General features: G+C 43.5%; 2 protein-coding genes across 2 annotated transcripts in view; both read right to left on the bottom strand.

Annotated features, from left to right (window-relative positions):
• Positions 1–18872, bottom strand: part of PHKA2 (phosphorylase kinase regulatory subunit alpha 2) — a 95542-nt gene extending 76670 nt beyond the window's left edge. The window contains exon 1 of the mRNA XM_026451894.2: positions 18135–18872. Within this exon, the coding sequence (XP_026307679.1) occupies positions 18135–18212 (78 nt within the window). The 5' untranslated portion in view covers positions 18213–18872. The remainder of the gene's footprint in view (positions 1–18134) is intronic.
• The window catches only part of ADGRG2 (adhesion G protein-coupled receptor G2), a 142525-nt gene continuing 138889 nt past the window's right edge, over positions 18369–22004 (bottom strand). Inside the window, exon 25 of the mRNA XM_026451895.1 lies at positions 18369–19372. Coding sequence (XP_026307680.1) covers positions 18369–19372 — 1004 coding nt within the window. The remainder of the gene's footprint in view (positions 19373–22004) is intronic.

The following is a 22004-nucleotide window of genomic DNA, read 5'->3' as shown; positions in this document are numbered from 1 at the left end:
TCTCTTGTTGGTGGCTCTTTTCTTTGGTTTTTTTTTGAGACGGAGTCTCGCTCTGTCACCCAGGCTGAAGTGCAGTGGCACGATCTTGGCTCACTGCAACCTCCACCTCCTGGATTCAAGCAATTCTCCTGCCTCAGCCTCCAGAGTAGCTGGGATTACAGGTATGCACCACCACACTCGGCTAATTTTTTTTTTTTTGTATTTTTAGTAGAGACGGGGTTTTACCATGTTGGCCAGGCTGGTCTTGAACTCCTGACCTCAAGTGATCTGCTCGCCTTGGCTTCCCAAAGTGCTGAGATTACAGGCGTGAGCCACCATGCCTGGCTGGTTGGGGTTCTTTAACTGTAAAAGGCGACTAAGTGATCTGACTAGATCTTTCGGATCTCTGCAAAGCTTGAAACAATTCCAAATCTCTCCCTTGTGTGTTATTGCAGTCCTTGATTTGTAAATGGAGGATTCGAGCACTTTTTTTCTATGAATTACTCAAATGTTTCCATCTGACACTAAATTATTTAAACGCTGTCCAGAAAAGAGCAAAAGCCTTCCTCCTGGCTTTCCCCAAAAAGAGTTAAAGTAGGAGGTGCAGAAGGCAGGGCCCTGGGTTATCCCAGGAGGGGGAAAATGCTATCCATGGAGTGATTCCTTTAACACAAAGACCAGACAACCAAGTGTCAGCCAGTCCCTGTCTCACTAGGCACTAAGAATGTCACCTCTGCGCCAACTGGACCCAGTGCTGCCCCAAATGCTGGAGCTGGTCCCTGGAGAAGGGCACTTCGGCTTCAGTGGGGAGAAGTACAGGGAAGGGACTGAGTGGATGCAAGAAAAAGACGGGAGGGGAAGCTACTGCAGGAGGAGGGACAGCGAGGCTGGTGGCTCAGACAAGGATGGTGGTGGTGACCGAGGAACAGAGGCAGCAGGGTGGGCTCGAAAAATGTTTAGGGTATAAAATCAACAGGGTTTGGTGGTGGATTGGATATAGGTGGGAGAGGGAAAAAAGGTGGCCAAAAAGACTCCCAGGCTGCCAACTGGGTGGTGGTGCCAGACTTGTTGGCAAAGATCTTGGGTTTGCTGGAAGGAATGAGAAACTGGGGGTGGTTTTCTCTCATTTTCTCCTGGGGTCACTCTTGACAGAGAGGCAAAGTTTTCAAGTCAGTGGAGCCTGTTACTAAGCACTGAGCAGGACCCCACTGGTGGCGAGTGAGGGGAGACTGGCAGCTGTCGGCCTGGCTGCAGCCGGCTAGCAGAGGCTGGCCGGTCACAGGAGGGACCCTGCATTTTGTTCTAGGAGTTATGAATGCTATGGGAAGGCTGCAAGAGGAAAGCAGTGTAGTCTGGTGCCTGATGGAAGATCATGTACTACTTTGGAGAGGAGAGGCTGAAAGTGGAAGCAGGGAATGAATTAGGAGACTAGAGGGGTGGGTCCAGTCAAGAGATGATGGTGGCTTGGACAAGGGCGGTGACAATGAATACAGACAGAAGTGGGTGGAGCTGAGGTGTTTTAGTGGTCTCTATCCATTAGAAAATTCTCCCCATTGTAGGTGGGGAATTTCCTCCCATTCTAGGAAGAATCAAAGGTGACTCCTACGCTATGTTTAATATAGCCTCATTAAAAAAAAAATAAAGCCTCAAACACATAGGGAAACAAAGAGAAAGCAATATAGCCCATATCCATATAACCATCACCCAGATTCAACAAATGAAAGCATTCTGCTGTAACTGTGCCACTTTCCTTTATAAAAAAAGAAAGAAAAAGTTAAAGATCAAATTGAAGCCTTCCTTGTGGTCTTCCCTAATGGTTCACAAACTTCCCATTTTAAGTGTAAAGGGGTCATGAGACCCCTTTACACTTAAAAATTACTGGAGACCCCCTAAGAGCTTTTGTTTATATGCATTCTAGCTACTCATATTTACCATATTGGAAATTAAAACTGAAAACATTTAAAGTATTTACTAATTTGTTAACAACCTATTGCATGTCAACATAAGTAAAATTTTTGTATCATTTCAAAACAAAACATTAAAAATTTTTTTCAGGCTGGTGCAGTGGCTCACACCTGTAATCCCAGCACTTTGGAAGGCTGAGGCAGGAGGCTCACTTGAGGCCAGGAGTTTGAGAACAGCCTTGGCAAAATAGCGAGACCTTGTCTCTACAAAAAATTAAATTTTTTTTTTCAAAACAAAAAAGTAACAAGAAGAATGGCAGTGATTAACATTTAAAAAAATCTCTTTAATGTCTGGCTTAATAGAAGATAGCTATATTCTCATATGTGCTTCTGTATTCACTTTGTGGCAATGTTATTTCAGTTGAAGTATATGAAGAAAATCCAGCTTCACACAGCTACGCAGAGAGAAATATTTTAAGTCTTTTTGGATAATTAAGAATATTATTTGATACAACCAAAACCCAACAAGTGGACGGTTTCTTAAACGCCAGTTGAAATGTGAAATCTGAAATCATAACAACGAGCTTTATGTACTCTGACATTTTAAAATCCATTGGTCTATCTTGTGCTTTGAATGAATCATTTGCCCAGGTGTGATTTTATAACATCAAGCATTGGTCATTTGGAAAATATCAGTTCAGTGAGTTATGCAGTTAGCCCAAATGTTGACATATTTCATTATCCACATTTGTTAATATCACCACTAATCTCATCAGAAAAGTTTTTTAAGTATCAGGAAGCTTTAAGTCAAGTATCAGGAGCTTTAAGTCAAGCTCACAGTGACTCACAAGCTCATTCAAGTTTTCCCAAAATGCCGGGCAGTGGCTCACACCTGTAATCCCAGCACTTTGGGAGGCCGAGGTGGGTGGATCACCTGAGGTCAGGAGTTTGAGACCAGTCTGACCAACACGGTGAAACCCTGTCTCTACTAAAAATACAAAAAATTAGCGGGGCATGGTGGTGCATGCCTGTAATCCCAGCTACTTGGGAGGCTGAGGCAGGAGAATCGCTTGAACCCGGGGGCGGAGGCTGCAGTGAGCCTAGATTATGCCATTGCACTCCAGCCTGGGCAACAAGAGCAAAACTCCGTATTAAAAAAACAAAAAATAAAAAAAAAACATAAAAAAATACAGTTTCCCCGAAATCTCATTTCAATTCAAAGTTTAAATTTCATCATTGGCAACAAATATTGCCAGTTGTTTTCCTTGCAGCAATAGGCTCACTTTGCCCATTTTTGGGAAAATGTCTGCCAAATGCCCAAGTCTGAGTAACCATAATTTGTCAACCTTTCAAGTAAAAATGGTGTCCAAGAAAAAAACCAAACTGCTAGTTCAGCTCACAACTCAGACAACTGTGCAAGTGATTTTCCTAGAAGCAGCCATCGTACTTTGGTATGCAGCAGAAGTGCTTTATGTGTACTTTTCACGTCAACACACAGAATATTTAAAGATCAGATAAAGTTTAAACTTGAAAAAATTTTAATGCTCCAAAAAGGACATTCTTAAGTGCAATTGTTTTTTTTTTTTTCTTTTCTTCTTTTTATTGTTTTTTATAGTATGTGACTCCTAGTCTAGTTTGGAGTCCCTGCCTTGATTTGTACTAAAGCACCAGCTTTCTATTATCACCGCAAACGTCAACACAGTGAAAAAAGGCAAATCACATCTTAGGAACGGGATGAAAATAGTTTTGACCTCACAGAGATCCTGAAAGCGTGTCACGGACCCTCAGGGATCTGGGGATCACCCTCTGTGAACTGTCACAGTAGTGCAAAGCTGGAGTGTATTTTTCTTGTCCATGTTTTTAAAAATTTTTATAAGAAAAGTATGTGCCCATAAGCAAGATATAACCATATTTCAGGTGTTTTAAAAGTTCTACATACCTAGTAATATTCTATACTTATTGTTCTATAACTTGCTTTTTTTACTCGTCTTTAAATTTTTTCATAGACAAAAATTAGGCTGGGTGTGGTGGCTCATGCCTCTAACCCCAGCACTTTGGGAAAGTGAGGTGGGAGGATCGCTTGAGCCCAAGAGTTCGAGACCAGACTGGGCAATACACTGAGACCTCGTTTCCACAAAAAATAAAAAATTAGCCAGGTGTGGAGGCATGTGCCTATAGTCCCAGCTACTGGGGAGGCTAAAGTGGGAGGATCACTTGAGCCTGGGAGGTTGAGGCTACAGCCATGATAGTGCCACTGCACTACAGCCTGGGTGACAGAGTGATACCCTGTCTCATAAAAAATATATATATTTATCATATACAACATGTTTTGAAATGTGTGCATTGTGGCATGGCTAAATTGAACTAATTAACATATGTACTGCCCTACATACTTATTTTTGTGATGAGAACACTTAAAATCTACTCTCTTAGCAATTTTCAAGAATGCAATATATTGTTATTAACTATAGTCAACTATAGTCACCATTCAACTTTAAATATTTGAGGGTTATCCAATTTAATACATGTAAATCTGGGTTATTCATTTTAATGGCTATATAGTATTCCATTGTGTGGCTAGAATTCTTTTTTTTTTTTTTTTTTTTTTTTGAGACGGAGTCTCGCTCTGTCGCCCGGGCTGGAGTGCAGTGGCCAGATCTCAGCTCACTGCAAGCTCCGCCTCCCGGGTTTACGCCATTCTCCTGCCTCAGCCTCCCGAGTAGCTGGGACTACAGGCGCCCGCCACCTCGCCCGGCTAGTTTTTTGTATTTTTTAGTAGAGACGGGGTTTCACTGTGTTAGCCAGGATGGTCTCGATCTGCTGACCTCATGATCTGCCCGTCTCGGCCTCCCAAAGTGCTGGGATTACAGGCTTGAGCCACCGCGCCTGGCCATGGCTAGAATTCTTATTTGTCCATTTCCAAATTGATGAACAGTCAGATTGTTTCTAATTTTCCTCTTTTATAAACAATGCTTCAACAAATGTCCTTGTACATGTCTCCTTGGGCAGTGGGTAAGAGCACATCATTAGTGTCTATATTTAGATATGGGCCTCCTGGGTCATAGAACATGCATTGCTTCAGTTTCACCATCTCAAATTGCTCTCCAAGGTGACTGTACCAATTAATAGTCTGTAGTTTACATCTTGCAGCATAGACCACTACCTAATCACCAATCTGATTTCCTCTTCTTCCTAGGCACTTAGTTATACTGTTTCCCATCATCCCTTGCAGTTCAGATGGCCCTGTGCTTGAGTTTTAGCCAAAGGAATGTGAATGAAAGTAAAGTACACAACTTCCATGCCTTGCCCATAAAGCCTTCCCACAAATAATGTTTTGTACTTTCCTGGTACGCCAGCGGGATGTCTACATCCAGGGTAACCTTGGAAGTTGCACATTGAAGATGGTAAGGCCACTGGTAGCCCAGGTATCTGGGTGAAGCCCCCAGTGACCTGGACCCACAATGGGCTGTTATATGTGTACAAAATAAACTTCTGTGTTTAGCTAATGAAATTTGGGTTTTGTTTGTCACAGCAGTTAGCCTACCTTAACTAATATATCTTCTCATGAGTGATACATGACACTTACCTCTGTTTCATAACCTTACCAACACTTAGAATTATGCTTTAAAATTGTTGCCATCTGTCAGTCTGAATTTGTTTGAATTTGCTTTACTTTTTCTGATTGCTAGTGAAGTTGAGCCATCGTTTAGCCCATTTATTAGCTTTCTCCTCTGCACATTATTTGTTTACATTGTAGAATACAATACTACTATAGAAATATATAAAACTACTATAAATGATGAAGGGAATCAGCTTAAAGGGATACAGTGAAGTAAGTCACCTGGATTTAAAATATTTTTTGGTTATTCTGGTACTATGTTGCAAATCCCTTCTCTTTGTAATGAAAAGAGATTTACAAACCCAGAAGCTACACAACGATGGTACCTGCTATCTCATCAAACAAGCGCTCAACTAAGATGGAAACTTGAATCCAATCAATTATTTAAATGGCTGACTCTCTAAGGACTCTCTTAGGATTAAGTTTTTGTATTAGTTATATATTGCTAAATAACAAGTAATTCAAAAACTTGGTAACTTAAAACCAATAAACTTCTATTATCTCTCACAGTTTCTGTGGGTCAGCAATTCAGAAGCAGCTTTAACTGGGTGGGTCTGGCTCAAAGCCTCTCATAAAGTTTCAGTCAAGATGTTGGCCAGGGCTACAGTCATCTGAGAGCTTGACTAGGGCAGCAGATCTGCTTCCAAGACGTGATTCAAAAATCTTTCCCATTCTGTAGCTCATCTCTTAGCTTTGTTTAGATAAACTTCTTGTCATAAGAGGTTTTGCTTTTGCATATAGTTGAATTATCAATTTATTTTATGATTTACGATTTTTATTTTTATTTTCTTAGTTTAAGAAATCATTTCCTGTCTCAAGATCATAAAAGTGTTCTATTTTAAGTTTTATAGCTTTGCTTTTCATATTTAGGTCTTTATTCTCTCTAGAATTTATTCTTGTGTATGGTCTAAGAGAAAGAATTTCTTTTTTTCCATATAGACGACCAATTGTCCTAACATTTTTTATTGACTAATCTATCCTTTCTGTTCCTGAGGTCTTTCTTCTTTTCCACTGGTCTATTTGTCTGTTTCTGTGCCAATATCACACAATTTTAATGACCTTAGATTTATGTTTTGAAATCTGGTAAGGCATTCCTTCCCCTCTTCTATTTAAAATGTGTCTTGGCTATTCTTGGCCCCTTACTACAGCATGTGAATTTTAGGATCAATTTCCCTGAAAAAGTCTCTTTGGGTTTGGATTGGCAGTCCACTGAATTTCTACATTAATTTGGGAAGAATATATCTTTACAACACTGAATCTTCCCATTCAAGAACATGCTGTGTCTCTCCTCATATTTGTCTTCTTTTATGTCCCTCAATAGAGCTTTAAAACTTTCTCCAGGCATGTCTAGCCCTTGCATTAGATTTATTCAACAGTTTTTGTTGCTACTGTGAATGCTTTTCTAAGAAATGGTAACATTTACGAATTGTTTGCGGCTGCCGTAAAGGGGTACCTTCATTACTGCATATGGATCTTATATGTGGCAAACTTGCTTGAAAAATGGAAAACTCTAGTTCCACTCGCTTTGGGTTTTCTGTAGCACTTTTTTCTGCAAATAATAATCTCCATGATTCTTATTTCCTTTTCATGTCTGTTACATGGGGGCACAATTACAACGCTGAAGAGAGGGGGTGATAGTGGGGATCCTTAAAGTTCTTGACTTTAAATCTTTCCCCAATACATTACTTACGAGGTTTGTACATTTATTTTCACATTACCCCTTATCAAGATAATAAAATTCGAGTGTATGCCTCATTGTCGAAGAGGTACTTTTTCTGAGACGGAGTCTCACTCTGTCACCCAAGCTGGAGTGCAGTAGCATGATGTTGGCTCACTGCAACCTTCACCTCCCGGGTTCAAGCGATTCTCCTGCCTCAGTCTCCCAAGTAGCTGGGATTACAGGTGACCGACACCACACCCTAATTTTTGTATTTTTAGTAGAGAGAGGGTTTCACCATGTTGGCCAGGCTGGTCTCAAACTCCTGACCTCAGGTGATCCACCCACCTCGGCCTCCCAAAATGCTGGGATTACAGGTGTGAGCCACCGCGCCTGGCCTTAAGAGGTGCTTTTAAAATCATTAACGGATACTGAATTTTATCAAATGCTTTTCTGTATCTATTGAGGTGATCACACTGTTTTTCTTCTTTAATTTATTAATGTGGTAAAAATACATGAATAGATTTTATAGTAAATTTCCTTGTATTTGGTGGATAAACCACACCTGATCATGATGTTTTTTATACACATTGCTTGATTCATTTTCTTAGTATTTCACTTCATGTATTAAATATCAATATTCATAAGTGAATTTCCTCTGTAAGTTTTATGTTTTAGCAGGCCTTGTTTGACTATGGTATCATGGGGTACTGGCCATCTGAAAGGAGTTGAGAGCTGTCTCTCTTTATCTTTTATCTGAAACAGTTTAAGATAGGGATTATCTGTTAATCCCTTGCCCCTCTGTCAACAACAATGGAGTCACTGTACTCACTGGGCAAAATGCCAGCTCTGGCTAAATCTGCCTCTGCCAACTCTGAGGGTGCACCCATGCAGCTGAATGTGGCTGGAGAAAAACACACAGCCACGCTGACTGAACTCCCTTTAAATTAATGACCCTTAATGCTGTCCAACGATTGTCTAGAAACCCCTTGTCCATTCATTCCCTTTTTCTCCTAAAGGACTGCTTCGTACCTTCTCTCTCAACCTCCAATAACTCCTCCCCATCCTCACTCTCAGCTAGTGACCGTGCTTCACATTTTGCTGAGAAGGCAGAAGCAATCAAAAGGGAACATGGTGCCAATGTGCCCTGTTTCCCTCTTGTTTTGATGGATGAGCTATCTGTGCTCCTCTCTAAGGTCACCTGCAATATATATGCTACAATCTACCTGTTCTCATGCGTGCCAGGACTTTGCTTTTTGCATTGTCAGTTTTCCCCTGTCTACTAGATCATTCCCACCAGATACATAATTTCTCACATTAAAAAAACCCTCCCAACCCCGTATCTCCACCCAACCACTGCTCTTATTTACAGTAGAACTCTTCAGAAGAACTGTTTAAACTCAGAATCTTCAGTTTCTGTCCTTCCCTTCTCTCTCGAGTCCGATTTGCCCAATTTTTGTGTCTTACACTCCATATAGACTGTTGGACATGGTCACCAATAACTTCCACATCCCCAAATCTAATGGTCAACTCTTAGTCCTGATGCTACTTGACCTTGTCTCATTATTAGCCTTTTGCTCATCTGATTACTTCCTCCTCCTTGAATCACCTTCCCGACTTCTATCTTAGTCAGTTTGGGTGGTTTTAACAAAATACCATAGACTGGGTGGCCTAAACAACAGAAATATATTTCTTGCAATTACTGGAGGCTAGGAAATCTGAGACCAGGGTGCCAGCAGGGTCAAGTTCTAGTGAGGGCCCTCCTCCTGGCTTGCAGATGGCCACCTTCTTGCTGTGAGCTCACATGGTGGTGGTGAGGAGAATCATCTCTTTTGTGTCTCTTCTTAGAAGGGCATTAATCCCATTCATCAGGACCCTACCGTTATGACCTAATCATCTCCCAAAGGCCCCACCTCCTAATGCCATCACCTTGAGATTAGGGCTTCAACATAGGACTTTGGGGGGACACTGACCCTTGGTTGCTTTTCCTGCTACTTCCGTGATGGCTTCTTCTCGTGCTCCTTGGCAGCACCTCCCCCTCATAATCTGGATCTCTTCATTTTCGGGGGTCTCCTCTTTGAACCTCATCTCTTTTCTGTCTGTATTTGTTCCTGTGATCTCGTCTCGTCTCAGGGTCTTTTAACCTCCACACATATACCAATGACTCCCACATTTCTGTCTCCAGCCCGGACCCCTCCCCTAACTTCTAGACTCACATATTCAACTGCCTACTTATCATTTCTACTTGGATACTGATATGATTTGGCTCTGTGTCCCCACCCAAATCTCATCTTGAATTGTACTCCCACAATTCCCACATGTTGTGGGAGGGACCTGGTGGGAGGTAACTGAATCATGGGGGCAGGTCTTTCCCACGCTGTTCTCGTGATAGTAAGTCTCACGAGATCTGATGGTATAAAAAGCGGAGTTTTCCTGCACAAGCACTCCTCTCTTTGCCTGCTGCCATCCCCATAAGATGTGACTTGCTCCTCCTTGTCTCCCGCCATGATTGTGAGGCTTCCCCAGCCATGTGGAACTATAAGTCCAATTAAATCTCTTCTTTGTAAATTGCCCAGTCTCAGGCATGTCTTTATCAGTAGTGTGAAAACGGACTAATACAGATGCCTAACAGACACCTCGAAGTTAACAAAACTCTATCTTCCACCCCAAACTTGCTTCCCCACAATTTTCTCCATTGCAGTAAATGGTAATTCCATACTACCAGTTGTTTAAGCCTAAACTCTTGAAGTCATTCTTGATTTTTCTTTTTTCACAAATGCAATACTCGCTCCACCATGAAATCCTGTTGTCTCTACCTTCGAAATTTACCCCAAATCTCACCATTCCACACTGTCTCCACTTGAACAACCCTTGTCTGAGTCATCATGCTCCAACTGCAGAAACTTCCTGACGGGTCATTCATTCTGCTTTGCCCCGTGGTCCCCTACAGTAAATATTCCATGCAGCCAATGGAGTGATTCTTTTCAAACATGATTCGGATGATATCATTCCCCTGCTCAAAACCCTCTCAGGGCTTCCCTTCTCACTCAGAATAAAAGTCAAATTATTTATTTATTTATTTATTTTTGAGATAAAGTCTCACTCTGTCGCCCAAGCCTGGAGTGCGGTGGCACAATCTCAGCTCACTGCAACCTCCGCCTCCCGGGTTCAGGTGATTCTCGTGCCTCAGGCTCCCGAACAGCTAGGATTACAGTTGCCTGCCACCACACCCGGTCAATTTTTGAATTTTTAGTAGAGACAGAGTTTCACCATGTTGGCCAGGCTGGTCTCAAACTCCTGACCTCAGGTGATCCACCTGCCTCGGCCTCCCAAAGTGCTAGGATTACAGGCGTGAGCCACTGCGCCTGGCCCAAATTCTTTAACTTCCAAGATACATAAAGAAATCAATCTCTAAATGTTCCTTGGTCCTTCTCTGTAAAAGCATCTTGGACTAGGACTTTTTGGACTCATTCCATTTCTTTAAGGGTTACCGGTCTAATCAGGATTTAATTTTTTCTTAACACTGGTAACCTTTATCTAGAAAACAGCCCACTCTTAATATAGTAGTCCTTCCTTGTCTGGTTTTGCTTTCTATCATTTCAGTTACCAGTGGTCAACTGTGGTCTGAAACTACTACACACAATAAAATATTTTGAGAGAGAGCGAGGCCACATTCACATAATTTTTATTACAGTATATTGTTATAATTGTTCAATTTTATATTTCTTAATCTCTTACTTACAAACTTTCTCATATGTATCTATGTACAGGGAAAAAACATAGTATATATAGGGTTGCTACTATCTGTGGTTTCAGGCACCCATGGGGTCTGCAATGTATCGCCTGTGAATAAGGGGGACTCCTGTATTGTTCATTTGTCCCTCCTCCCTCCCCCCATCCCTCTCACCAACCCTGCCAGAAGTCTGCCTATTTACTAGTCTTTTCAAAAAATCAGCTTTTCACTTTGTCCATCTTTGCTGTCTGTTTTATAGCACATTAATTGCTGCTTGTACCCTTATTATTTCCTTTCTTCTATTTTCTTGAATACACTCTGTTGTTCTTTTCACAACTGTGAGTTTATTAATTTTTAAATCTTCCTTCTTTTCCAATATATACATGTAAGGATATAAATTTCACTTCAAACTCCACCTTAGCTGTAATCCCATACATTTTTATTTGGAATGTTTTTGCTGTCATTCAGTTCTAACTCTTTCGTAACTTCCGTTATAATTTCTTTTTTAATCCATGACATATTCAGAAGCAGGCTTGCTAAGTTTCCAAACATAAATGGGAGGCATTAGCAATTGTTTGTTATTGCTCTCTAATTTTCTTGCATTTTGGCCAAAAAAAATGTGGCATGCATAAAGTTGATCTTTCAGTATTTTTTGACATTTCCCTTATATTCTAATCTGTCACACCTTTTGAAAAATATATCTTGTGAAGCTGAAACAAATAAGTATTTCCTATTGGTTCAGTGTGGAATTCTATGTAAGTGTACTTAATCAAATTTGTTTCTTACAGTGCTCCAATTTTCTATGGCCTAATTATTTCTCTGCTTGATCTAACAGTATCTGAGAGAGGGGGTTTAAAAACTCTCACTATGATTATGGATTTGTCAACTTCTCCTACAGTTAGGTCAAGTTTTGCTTTACATACTTTGAAGCTATGTTGTTAGTATTCTGCAGATTTAAAATTGTTGTATTTTTCTTGGTGAATTAGCCCTCTGTCATCTAGCAATACCATTCCGTATCCCTAACATAATTTAAAAAATTTTTCAAAGTCTACTTGGTCTGATATTCATAGATCAACGTATTTTTGGTTAGTTTTGCTCAGTATATCTTGTCCTACTATATTACTTTCAACCTCTCAGTATCCTATGTTTTAGATTTTGTCTCTTACAAACGACATACACCTTTTAAAGTTTTTAAAAATAATTTCTATTATCTGGGCCAGGTACAGAGGCTCACGCCTGTAATCCCAGCACTTTGGGAGGCCAAGACGGGCAGATCACCTGAGGTAAGGAGTTTGAGATCAGCCTGGCCAACATGGCGAAACCCGTCTCTACTAAAAATACAAAAATTAGCCGGGCATGATGGTGCCTGTAATCCCAGCTACTTGGTGGAGGCTGAGGCAGGAGAAATTGCTTGAACTTGGGAGGCAGAGGTTGCAGTGAGCCAAGATCATGCCACTGCACTCCAGCCTGGGTGACAGAGCAAGATTCTGCCTCAAAATAATAATAATGATTTCTACTATCTGGCGGATTTCAGCATTTATACTTGTTGTGACAGGTGGAGATACTCACCACTATGCTAATGAGGAAGACTCTTGCTGTGATTACTAATACTGTATAGTTTAGCAAGACTCTTGCTGTGATTACTAATACTGTATACTTGGATTTATTTGCATCTTATTTTGTACTTTATATTTACCACACTTTTTTCTTTACTTCCTACCCTCCCCAGCAGCCTTTTCCTCCCTTCAGCCAGATGATCAGATTTTCTTTATTCTGCTATCGTTTTTAAAATTATATATTACAGAGGCCGGGCGTGATGGCTTACGCCTATAATCTCAGCACTTTAGGAGGCCAAGGCGGGCAAATCATGAGGTCAGGAGATTGAGACCATCCTGGTTAACATGGTGAAAGTCCGTGTCTACTAAAAATACAAAAAATTAGCCACGCATGGCGGCATGCACCTATAGTCCCAGCTACTCCGGAGGCTGAGGCAGGAGAATCACTTGAACCTGAGAGGCAGAGGTTGTAGTGAGCCGAGATCGCACCACTGCACTCCAGCCTGGGTGACAGAGTGAGACTCCATCTCAAAAAAAAATTAAAATGAAAATAAAGTTATATATGCCACATATATTAATGGTAATGCTTAAACACAAACTCTTATCTTAAAAGCTATGATAATACCTTCATCATCCTTCTTAATGAGATAAGGCCCTTAGAATGCTTTCACTACTGGCTGGGAGCTCATGCCTGTAATCCCAGCATTTCGGGAGGCCGAGGCAGGTGGATCACTTGACGTCAGGAGTTCAAGACCAGCCTGGCATGGTGAAACCCCATCTCTACTTAAAATACAAAAATTGACCAGGTATGGTAGCACACACCTGTAATCCCAGCTACTCCGGAGGCTGAGGCAGGAGAATCGCTGGAACCCAGGAGGTGGGGGCTGCAGTGAGCTGAGATCATGTCACTGCACTCCAGCCTGGGCAACAGAGCAAGACTAGCTCAAAAAAAACAAAAAAACACTTTCACTCCAGTCTCTTCCTATTCTTCTGTCATATTATTATTTTCTAGTACTTAATTATATCTTTTTTAACTCTCTCCCAAATTCCTCTTTATTATTGTTACTATTTGTTCCATACTCCATGTTTTATTTATTCCATTTTTCTCATTTTAAATTCCATGGCCATTAAATAACAGTATTTACTGTCCCAGTCTCTTAGTTATTTGCTTTATTATACCAAATAATCTGTCGTTACAGTGAACACTGCCTTGACCATTGTTTTTCCTTGTGATCCATATTCTCTTATCACCACTTCATACTTAATACTTTTATTAAGGAGCCTTCAAACAGCTGTTAGTGAAAAAAATGCACAAAGTTCATATTTCTTACTTGAGCCAAAACAATCTAAAAACTTCTTTTTTTAAAGGCAACAAATGTTTAATGATACTTCCTAGAGTATATATTTACAAAAGCAAATCTGCAAAAGGACCTTTTTGTAACCACAACTCTTTCATTCTTTGCATTAAAGATCCAAATAATATTTAGCAGCAAGTATATTTGGCAAATGACTAATAGGAAAAGTTCTTCTCTTTCACAGATACAGGAAAAGGAATTCATTAAGATGTTAGCTTAACTAATAATTAATATTTAATATTTAATAATTTAATTAATTTAATAATTTCAGCCTTTACTGAAATTATGTGAACCAACTATTGCCTCTAACGGAAGAATGACTGTAGGGAAAAGAGATCAGACTGTTACTGTGTCTGTGTAGAAAGGGAAGACATAAGAAACTCCATTTTGACCTGTACCCTGAACAATTGTTTTGCCTTGAGATGCTGTTAATCCATAACTTTAGCCCCAGCTTTGTGCTCACAGAAACATGTGTTGTATGGAATCAAGGTTTAAGGGATCTAGGGCTGTGCAGGATGTGCCTTGTTAACAAAATGTTTACAGGCCAGTATGCTTGGTAAAAGTCATCACCATTCTCCAGTCTCAATAAACCAGGGCCACAATGCACTGCAGAAAGCTGCAGGGACCTCTGCCCTGGAAAGCCAGGTATTGTCCAAGATTTCTCCTCACTGAGACAGCCTGAGATACGGCCTCACAGGACGGGAAAGACCTGACCATCCCCCGGCCCGACACCTGTGAAGGCTCTGCGCTGAGGAGGATTAGGAAAAGAGGAAGGCCTCTTGCAGTTGAGATAAGAGGAAGGCCTCTGTCTCCTGCCTGCCCCTGGGAACTGAATGTCTCGGTATAAAACCCGATTGTACATTTGTTCTATTCTGAGATAGGAGAAAAACCGCCCTGTGGCAGGAGGCGAGATAATGCTGGCGGCAATGCTGCTCTGTTACTCTTTACTCCACTGAGATGTTTGGGTGGAGGGAAGCATAAATCTGGCCTACGTGCACATCCAGGCATAGTACCTTCACCTGAACTTATTTGTGACACAGATTCCTTTGCTCACATGTTTTCCTGCTGACCTTCTCCCCACTATCACCCTGTTCTCCTGCCGCATTCCTCTTGCTGAGATAGTGAAAATAGTAATTAATAAATACTGAGGGAACTCAGAGACCAGTGCTGGTGCAGGTCCTCCGTATGCTGAGTGCTGGTCTCCTGGGCCCACTGTTCTTTCTCTATACTTTGTCTCTGTGTCTTATTTCTTTTCTCAGTCTCTCGTCCCACCTGAGGAGAAATACCCACAGGTGTGGCGGGGCAGGCCACACCTTCAAATGATTATTAGCTGATTAGCTTGACATAGTTAACGCAAAATGATTTCTAACAAATGAAACCAATGTAAATTGATCTCAATTTAAAAAGCAAATCAGAAACAGAGTTCAGAGTTGTTACCAGCGGACACTAAAAAAACGCCTCCTAAACATCTGCACATATCTACAGAAGGTGGGGAGATACAGCATAAACTTTAGAAACCATTCGTGCAGCTCATTCATTTTCTTTAAAATTGTGGTAAAATATACATAACATAAAAGTGCTCGTTCGTTTTTCCAGAGTAGTTAGGGGACCTGCCTAAGATTACTCAGAGAAGGTGATGAGGCCTTGAATGGGTTAGGGCTCTACAACTGTGCACACTAGTTGTGGGGGTGAATGGGTGCAATTCTGCACTTGTGGATGCATGACATTTACCCGGCAGAACCGTGCTGGGACTATCCTGGTTAGCCAGAAGAGCTTGACGACACACGAAGGGAAAAAGAGGGCAAACATGAGGGTTACTCACCAACTACCCCCAAAATAAATACAACTAAAGGCTCACACAACGTTTTTTTAATCATTAAAATGTTGGGGAGGAAAGTCCAATCTCACAGATTTGCTTTCATGAGAAGACAATTGTTTCGCTTCTGAGGGAAGGCAAGCCTGGACAGATAGCTGGGTTATTAGGATGGCTCAGGCCCTGCAGTAAGTCTTCTACCAACAAGGACTTAAGGGTACCTTTCACGCCTTTGGCCACTGCTTGATGCAAAGGAAGGAAACTGATGAGATCTCTGTACTTAGGCTCTCTTGGCATCAATGGGGAGACATATTTATGCTCAAGGAATGAGGAGCTGTAGCAGGACCTTCAGGAAAGGGCGCACCATGAGCCAGAGTACTCCTGCAAGGACCATGAGGCCTGGGCACAAACGTGTGGCCTCTATCAAAGTCATCACACCACCAAGAGCACCCATTATTTACTGCTGCCCAGTAGGTGCCAGACAAGGTAGTAGGCACTAATTTTTTCCTTAGAAACACTCAGTGGAAACAAGTGTTATTATCCTCACTTTACAGATGGGGGCATGGACTCAGAAGGGATCAAGAAAGATCACACATGTCATTCAAGGCAGAGCAGAGGATTCAAACCCAAGTCTGACAAAGGAACCAAGCTTCATCAGCAATCCTTAAAGCCCCCTCCATCACAGTCATGAAGGGAACGGTTTTTCAACTTGGATTTTAAAACACTTTATAGATGTAATTAGAATATACTCCAAGGAGGAAGGGGAAAAATGACCTTCATTTGCCTGCCTACTACTTCTCCCACTCTCAACTTGAACATCATCTCTTCCAGGACTCCTCTCCTGCTCCCACAAACTGGGTGAGGGGTCCTTCCTCAAAGTTCCCAAAATAAAGACCATCATCCTTCATGTGCAATCTCAAGCTCTGAAAATTTAGTGTTTTCGTAAGTTTGCAGCAAGCTCTTTTCGCGGCAAAAGATGAGCCGAGCTAATGTGAAACTCTTTTCAGCATTTACTGAAATTATGTGAATATTTATATTCTGATGTGGAAGTAATAACCTGTTTGATGAAGGGGTGCTGCCCAGATCTGGCTGCAGTTATTATGGCATATATAGTACGTTGTACGCATATTACCTTTCTAAAAGCCAAACATTTCTGATGGGCAAACCACAACTACTCCAAAGGGTTTCAGATAATGGACTCTGAGGCCAGGTGCAGTGGCTCATGCCTGTAATCCCAGCACTTTTGGGAGGCCGTGGTGAGCGGATGACTTGAGGTCAGGAGGTCGAGACCAGCCTGGCCAACGCAGTGAAACCCCGTCACTACTAAAAATGCAAACATTAGCTGGGCGTGGTGGCGCACGCCTGTAGTCCCAGCTACTCGGGAGGCTGAGGCAGGAGAGTCGCTTGAACCCGAGAGGCAGAGGTTGCAGTGAGCTGAGATCGCACCACTGCACTCCAGCCTGGGTGACAGAGTGAGACCCTGTCTCAAAAACAACAACAACAAAGAAAACAGATAAAGGACTTTGGACCTATACCCTATGCATAAATGTTACTGCACTACGATCATTTATTCTTTGTAATCCCAGCACTTTGTAGAGTGCCTTGCGTATAACAGATACACCACAAATATTTCCTGAGGAAACAAGGCTAAGAAATTAGCTAAGAAGGGAAAACGGTCAGTGCCTTGGAAATGACCATGGCTCCCAACTTGCAGGTCAGGCCTCTAACTGCTGAATGCGGTTACTTCGTTGACTTTGAAGGCCCTATAAATAGTTGCTGTTGATTGAGGGCAAGAAACATAGCTGCTGTCTTCACTAGGAATAAAAATAGTTCAGTGGTCTTACACTGATGGACCCACATATAATTTTGGCCCAGGAATACAAAGCATAGCAGGCATATTCATACCTCGGACCACATGGGCAGTGTCATAGGACCCTGTGAGTTTGGGAGCCTTTGGGTCTGACCTGCTACATGCAGTGACCTTTCTGGCCTCCACAATTTTCTCACCTGTAAAATAGCAACCAAAGTAGCCCCAAAGGGCCTTCCAGGTGGGTCTCTACCAAGGCAGCTCATGGGAGGGACAGTAGCTGTCTCCCCACACTGCAGAGTCCTGCGTAAACTTCAGGAGCTTCTTCACTCCTGTCTACTGTTCTCATTCAGTGTAGTCTATCCAACCGCCCCCCCCCACCCCCCCCCACCTATTTTCTCGTCCAAAAAAAGCAGAGTCAATGCAAAAACAGGCAGTTTGGACCCCGGGCACGGAGGAGGCTCATTCTCATCCTGAACAATGGCCAAAGAATTCTGTGAAAAGTAGCCGTAGCAACAGTTAGGTCCCCTGAATCTTAAGGAGCACAGCGTGGTAATGGGGTGGTAATCACTAGCTAGCAAGGACTAGATTCAAATAGCAAACTCTTAATTGCAAGGTCTCGGGTCACAAGAGGGCCAGAGGCCTGGGAAGGAGAATGAGTGGCACGAGAGGGCAGTTTCACGCGTTCCCTGTGGGGCGGTCCCTCCTTACCTGGTAACACAGGATGGTTTGCTGCACCAGCCGCGCGTACCCGTCCAAGCGGACACCGGAATTGCTCCTGCTCCGCATCTCCCAGACGCTCCCGGGCCGTAGTGCCCGATCTGCCGCGTGGGCGCGGGACGTCAGGGCTGAGGCCTCCAAGCGGGTCTGGTTCCCGGACACTCACAGCCTTAGACAGTTCTCAGGATGGGACCGGGCCGGAGGAGGTCGAGACTTTTCTAAACGCTAGCCCCTAAGTCTGGTCGGAAAGCAAGCCAACCAGAGCTTCGCGCGGTGGGGAGGCGCGGAGGCGGGGACGGGGGCTGGAGCGACGAAGGTCCCGCCTCGGCCAGGCCTGCTGGGCTCCCGACGCTCGAGGGAGCGGCGGGAAACCGGGTTTCGGGCGTGGGGCGAGGACGCCCCTGCCGAGCCCCTTTTACGTCCCGGCGGTCGCGTGGTGGTCCGTCGGGCGGGAAGAAGACGCCCGCCCACCCCAGCCGCCGGGTAGCCCGCCCAGGCCGCGCTCAGCCCCGCCCCTGGCTCCGCCCCCGCCGCGGAGCGGAACGCTCCAAGTAGTGGCCTGAGGGGGAAGGAAAAGGGGGCAGCCCGGGAGAGCGCTGCGAAATCAGCAACGGGCGGGAACCAGGTTGCCTCCCTGAGTCCCTTCTCTCCCCAGCCGGCTGCCAACCACAGCCTAGGCCAGAGAAACAAGCCCTTCCGTCGCGGCCACCTGGGCGCCTTGGACCCGCCCTCCGGACCCGCCCCCGCCCCCGCCGCGGAGTGGAACCTTTGGAGCCCTGAGGGGCACAGGTAAGGAGGGGGCCCCGCCCCGCGCCCTGGAACGACCCCCCCCACGGCCCCGCCCACATCCCCGGCCCCGCCTCCGCCGCAGAGCGGAACCCTCAGAGTCGCGGCCTCGGGGGGGGAGACGAAAAAGGAGGCGGCCCGCGGGAGTCTAGGGGAACCCGGCTCCGGGCGGGGAACGAGTTGGCTTCCCTGAGTGGTAGTGAGGAGCCCCCCGAGACGGGTGCCAATCCCACCCGAGGCCGGAGAAAGAGGGCCGCCCACCGCGGCCGCCTGGGCACCCCTCTGAGGGTCAAGATTGTAGTCCCGCCCCTGGCCCCGTCTCCGCCGCCTAGCGGAACTGGAGTAGCGGGACCCAGCCCGGAAGAAAAAGGGGGAAGGCCCGGAGAGGTGCCCCAGCGACACCTCTGGCGCCTGTGACCCCGCCCCTAGCCACCTGGGCGCCGCTTCCCCGGGCAGGGTCGCAGTTCATCTCCCACAGGTCTACAGCTTGAAACTTGGCATTCGTTATAATGTTTCCTGGCTGCTGATAACCCACAGTTCACAATCTTCGACCTGGTATTCATTATCCACCAATATCTGGCCCACATAGGAATTCACTGGACAGCTAGACTAATGTAATCATTGTTTCCGCAAGCTCTTTGCCAGTCTCCATGCATTTACTCTATGCTTGACCCCTCCTTCGGCTCTTCCTCCTCCTCCTTGACTAACTGAAGCCTATCTTTCCCTTAACGGCCAGCTCAGCTCGTCTATTAGCATTCCCCATTTTCTGAATTTCTATAGCCATTTGTTTAGTAAGAGCTTAGGACTTAGAGTCAATTCGAGTTCAAATGTCAGTTCTGCCATTTACAAGTGGTATGACCTTTTGCATCCCGTTTTACATGTTTGAACTTCAGTGTTCTCATCTGTAAAATGGGGATAATCATAGCACCTACCTCACGGGATGACTTAAGATCAGGAGGATGAATATAAAGCATTTAGCACAAGCCTGGCTAGTAGAAAAATACTTAATAAATCATAACTAATTTCGTTGTCACTTGGCCACAATGTATTGCCTCCTGTTGTTATTTATGTTTTCACGTGTGGATGAGGCATATTTTCCTAATTGGAATGTACGTTATTCATTGAAACAGTCTTTTGGTGTCTCCTACCATGCCTGCTACCATCGTATAGTTGGAGCTCAATTAATGTTGCTCGCATGAGTAAATGAAATCAGTCCTGCTTAGCTGCATTCCCTTATGTTTGGTCCTTGACCAAGTTTATGTTAGATATTCCAGAACATAAATCTATGGCTTTACTCTGTCACTCAACTAAAGCGCCAAACCCCTTATCAGCTCACATATTACTTCATATAATACTTTGTTTTCTTAATATTGGCTCTTGAATTATGCAGCGATCCATGTGATGTGCCTCCATGAAGAATTTGCTGTGGTCTAGGGGTGAATAAAACTAGACATTGTTATCATCACTAAATGTTTTGGAATCTGAATATGTACTCTTGCTAGAATTTTCATGTATTTATCTGCATCTAAAAGCTGGGATCATTGCTTCTTTTCATTGTGGCTTTTGTTTCCATTGGGTCCTTCTTTAGGAGTTGATTTTGCAGCCATACGGGAAATAACTGATCTTTGCTCCTTATCTGGCATTTCCACCTAGTATAGAAATATTTTCAGTTTCTTGACTTCATTCTTTGCTAATTCTTTTTTTTTTTTTTTTTTTTTTGAGACAGAGTCTCGCTCTGTCCCCCTGGCTGGAGGGCAGTGGCGGGATCTCGGCTCACTGCAAGCTCCGCCTCCCGGGTTCACGCCATTCTCCTGCCTCAGTCTCCTGAGTAGCTGGGACTACAGGCGCCTGCCACCGCGCCCGGCTAATTTTTTGTATTTTTAGTAGAGACGGAGTTTCACCGTGGTCTCGATCTCCTGACCTTGTGATCCGCCCGCTTCGGCCTCCCAAAGTGCTGGGATTACAGGCGTGAGCCACCGCGCCCGGCCCATTCTTTGCTAATTCTGCTATATACACATGCACCCCTTTTGGTATATAGGCAGTCTACATGCTTAGGCTTTGGTCTATACGATTGCATAGCAACATCTAAGCTATGTTCTTCAATAAGCTCAAAATTCTGGGATAAAACCAAGAAGGAAGGCTACTCCATTTTAGCTTTTAAATTTCGAAGCAAATGTTAGTGATTCATTTTGGACCAGTAAGCTGTGCTATATAATAAATCAGTCTCATATTTTAGTATCCTCATATCCCTGAGGTACAAAACCTCCATATCTTGGTCCCCATATCCATAAAGCCATTCTCTGGTTATCACCCAATAGAAATTTGTCTGCAAGTCATTTCTCAAATATTTGTCAAGAATCAGATATAGTATAATGATAGGGAATGTTATTGTTTCTGAAGCTGATTCGTGATCTCCATAAAGATGAAAACCCAGAACTGGACCCTGGGGTAGCACCATGTATGATTTTTCTGACCCCAACCAGAGGATCTGCCATCATCCTGCCACAGAGGCTTCAGCCCAGTTAGATTCTAGAGAGCCCCGTGTTAACATCCAAGGTGGAAACCAATAAATATTTCTCTTATAGGGTTCAGGTCTTTGGCTCTAAAGAAAATCACTCCATCTTTGACCCAAAGGGTCAATTCTGAATGAGTTTGTTGAAAATGACCAATTCACCAAATTTAGTTATTTATATGATAATTTAGTTGACTGGAAATCATTTTTTCATTACATTTTAAAGAATGTTGAATTTGTCTCTGCTCCAGCTTCCTGTAGTTCGTTTGAGACTGAGAGATAAAGAGAGGAAACACCAGGGAACATAAGATTTCTTTACAGTGAGGAATATATTTAAAAGAATATATTCTAAAAGAACATATATTCCATTTTTGCCTGCTCTGACTTCTTGATGCTGTACCTGGAGATTAACATGAAAAGAAAAAAGTATATACTGGCCAGGCGTGGAGGCTCACACCTGTAACCCCAGCACTTTTGGAGGCTGAGGCTGGTGGATCACTTGAGGTCAGGAGTTCCAGACCAGCCTGGCCAATATGGTGAAACCCTATCTCTACAAAAAATAC

This window comes from Piliocolobus tephrosceles, chromosome Y (genome assembly GCF_002776525.5).
Source record: "Piliocolobus tephrosceles isolate RC106 chromosome Y, ASM277652v3, whole genome shotgun sequence".
Classification (NCBI taxonomy): domain Eukaryota; kingdom Metazoa; phylum Chordata; class Mammalia; order Primates; family Cercopithecidae; genus Piliocolobus; species Piliocolobus tephrosceles.
Note: the sequence above shows the minus strand (reverse complement) of the source record. Positions and strands in the feature narration are given on the sequence as shown.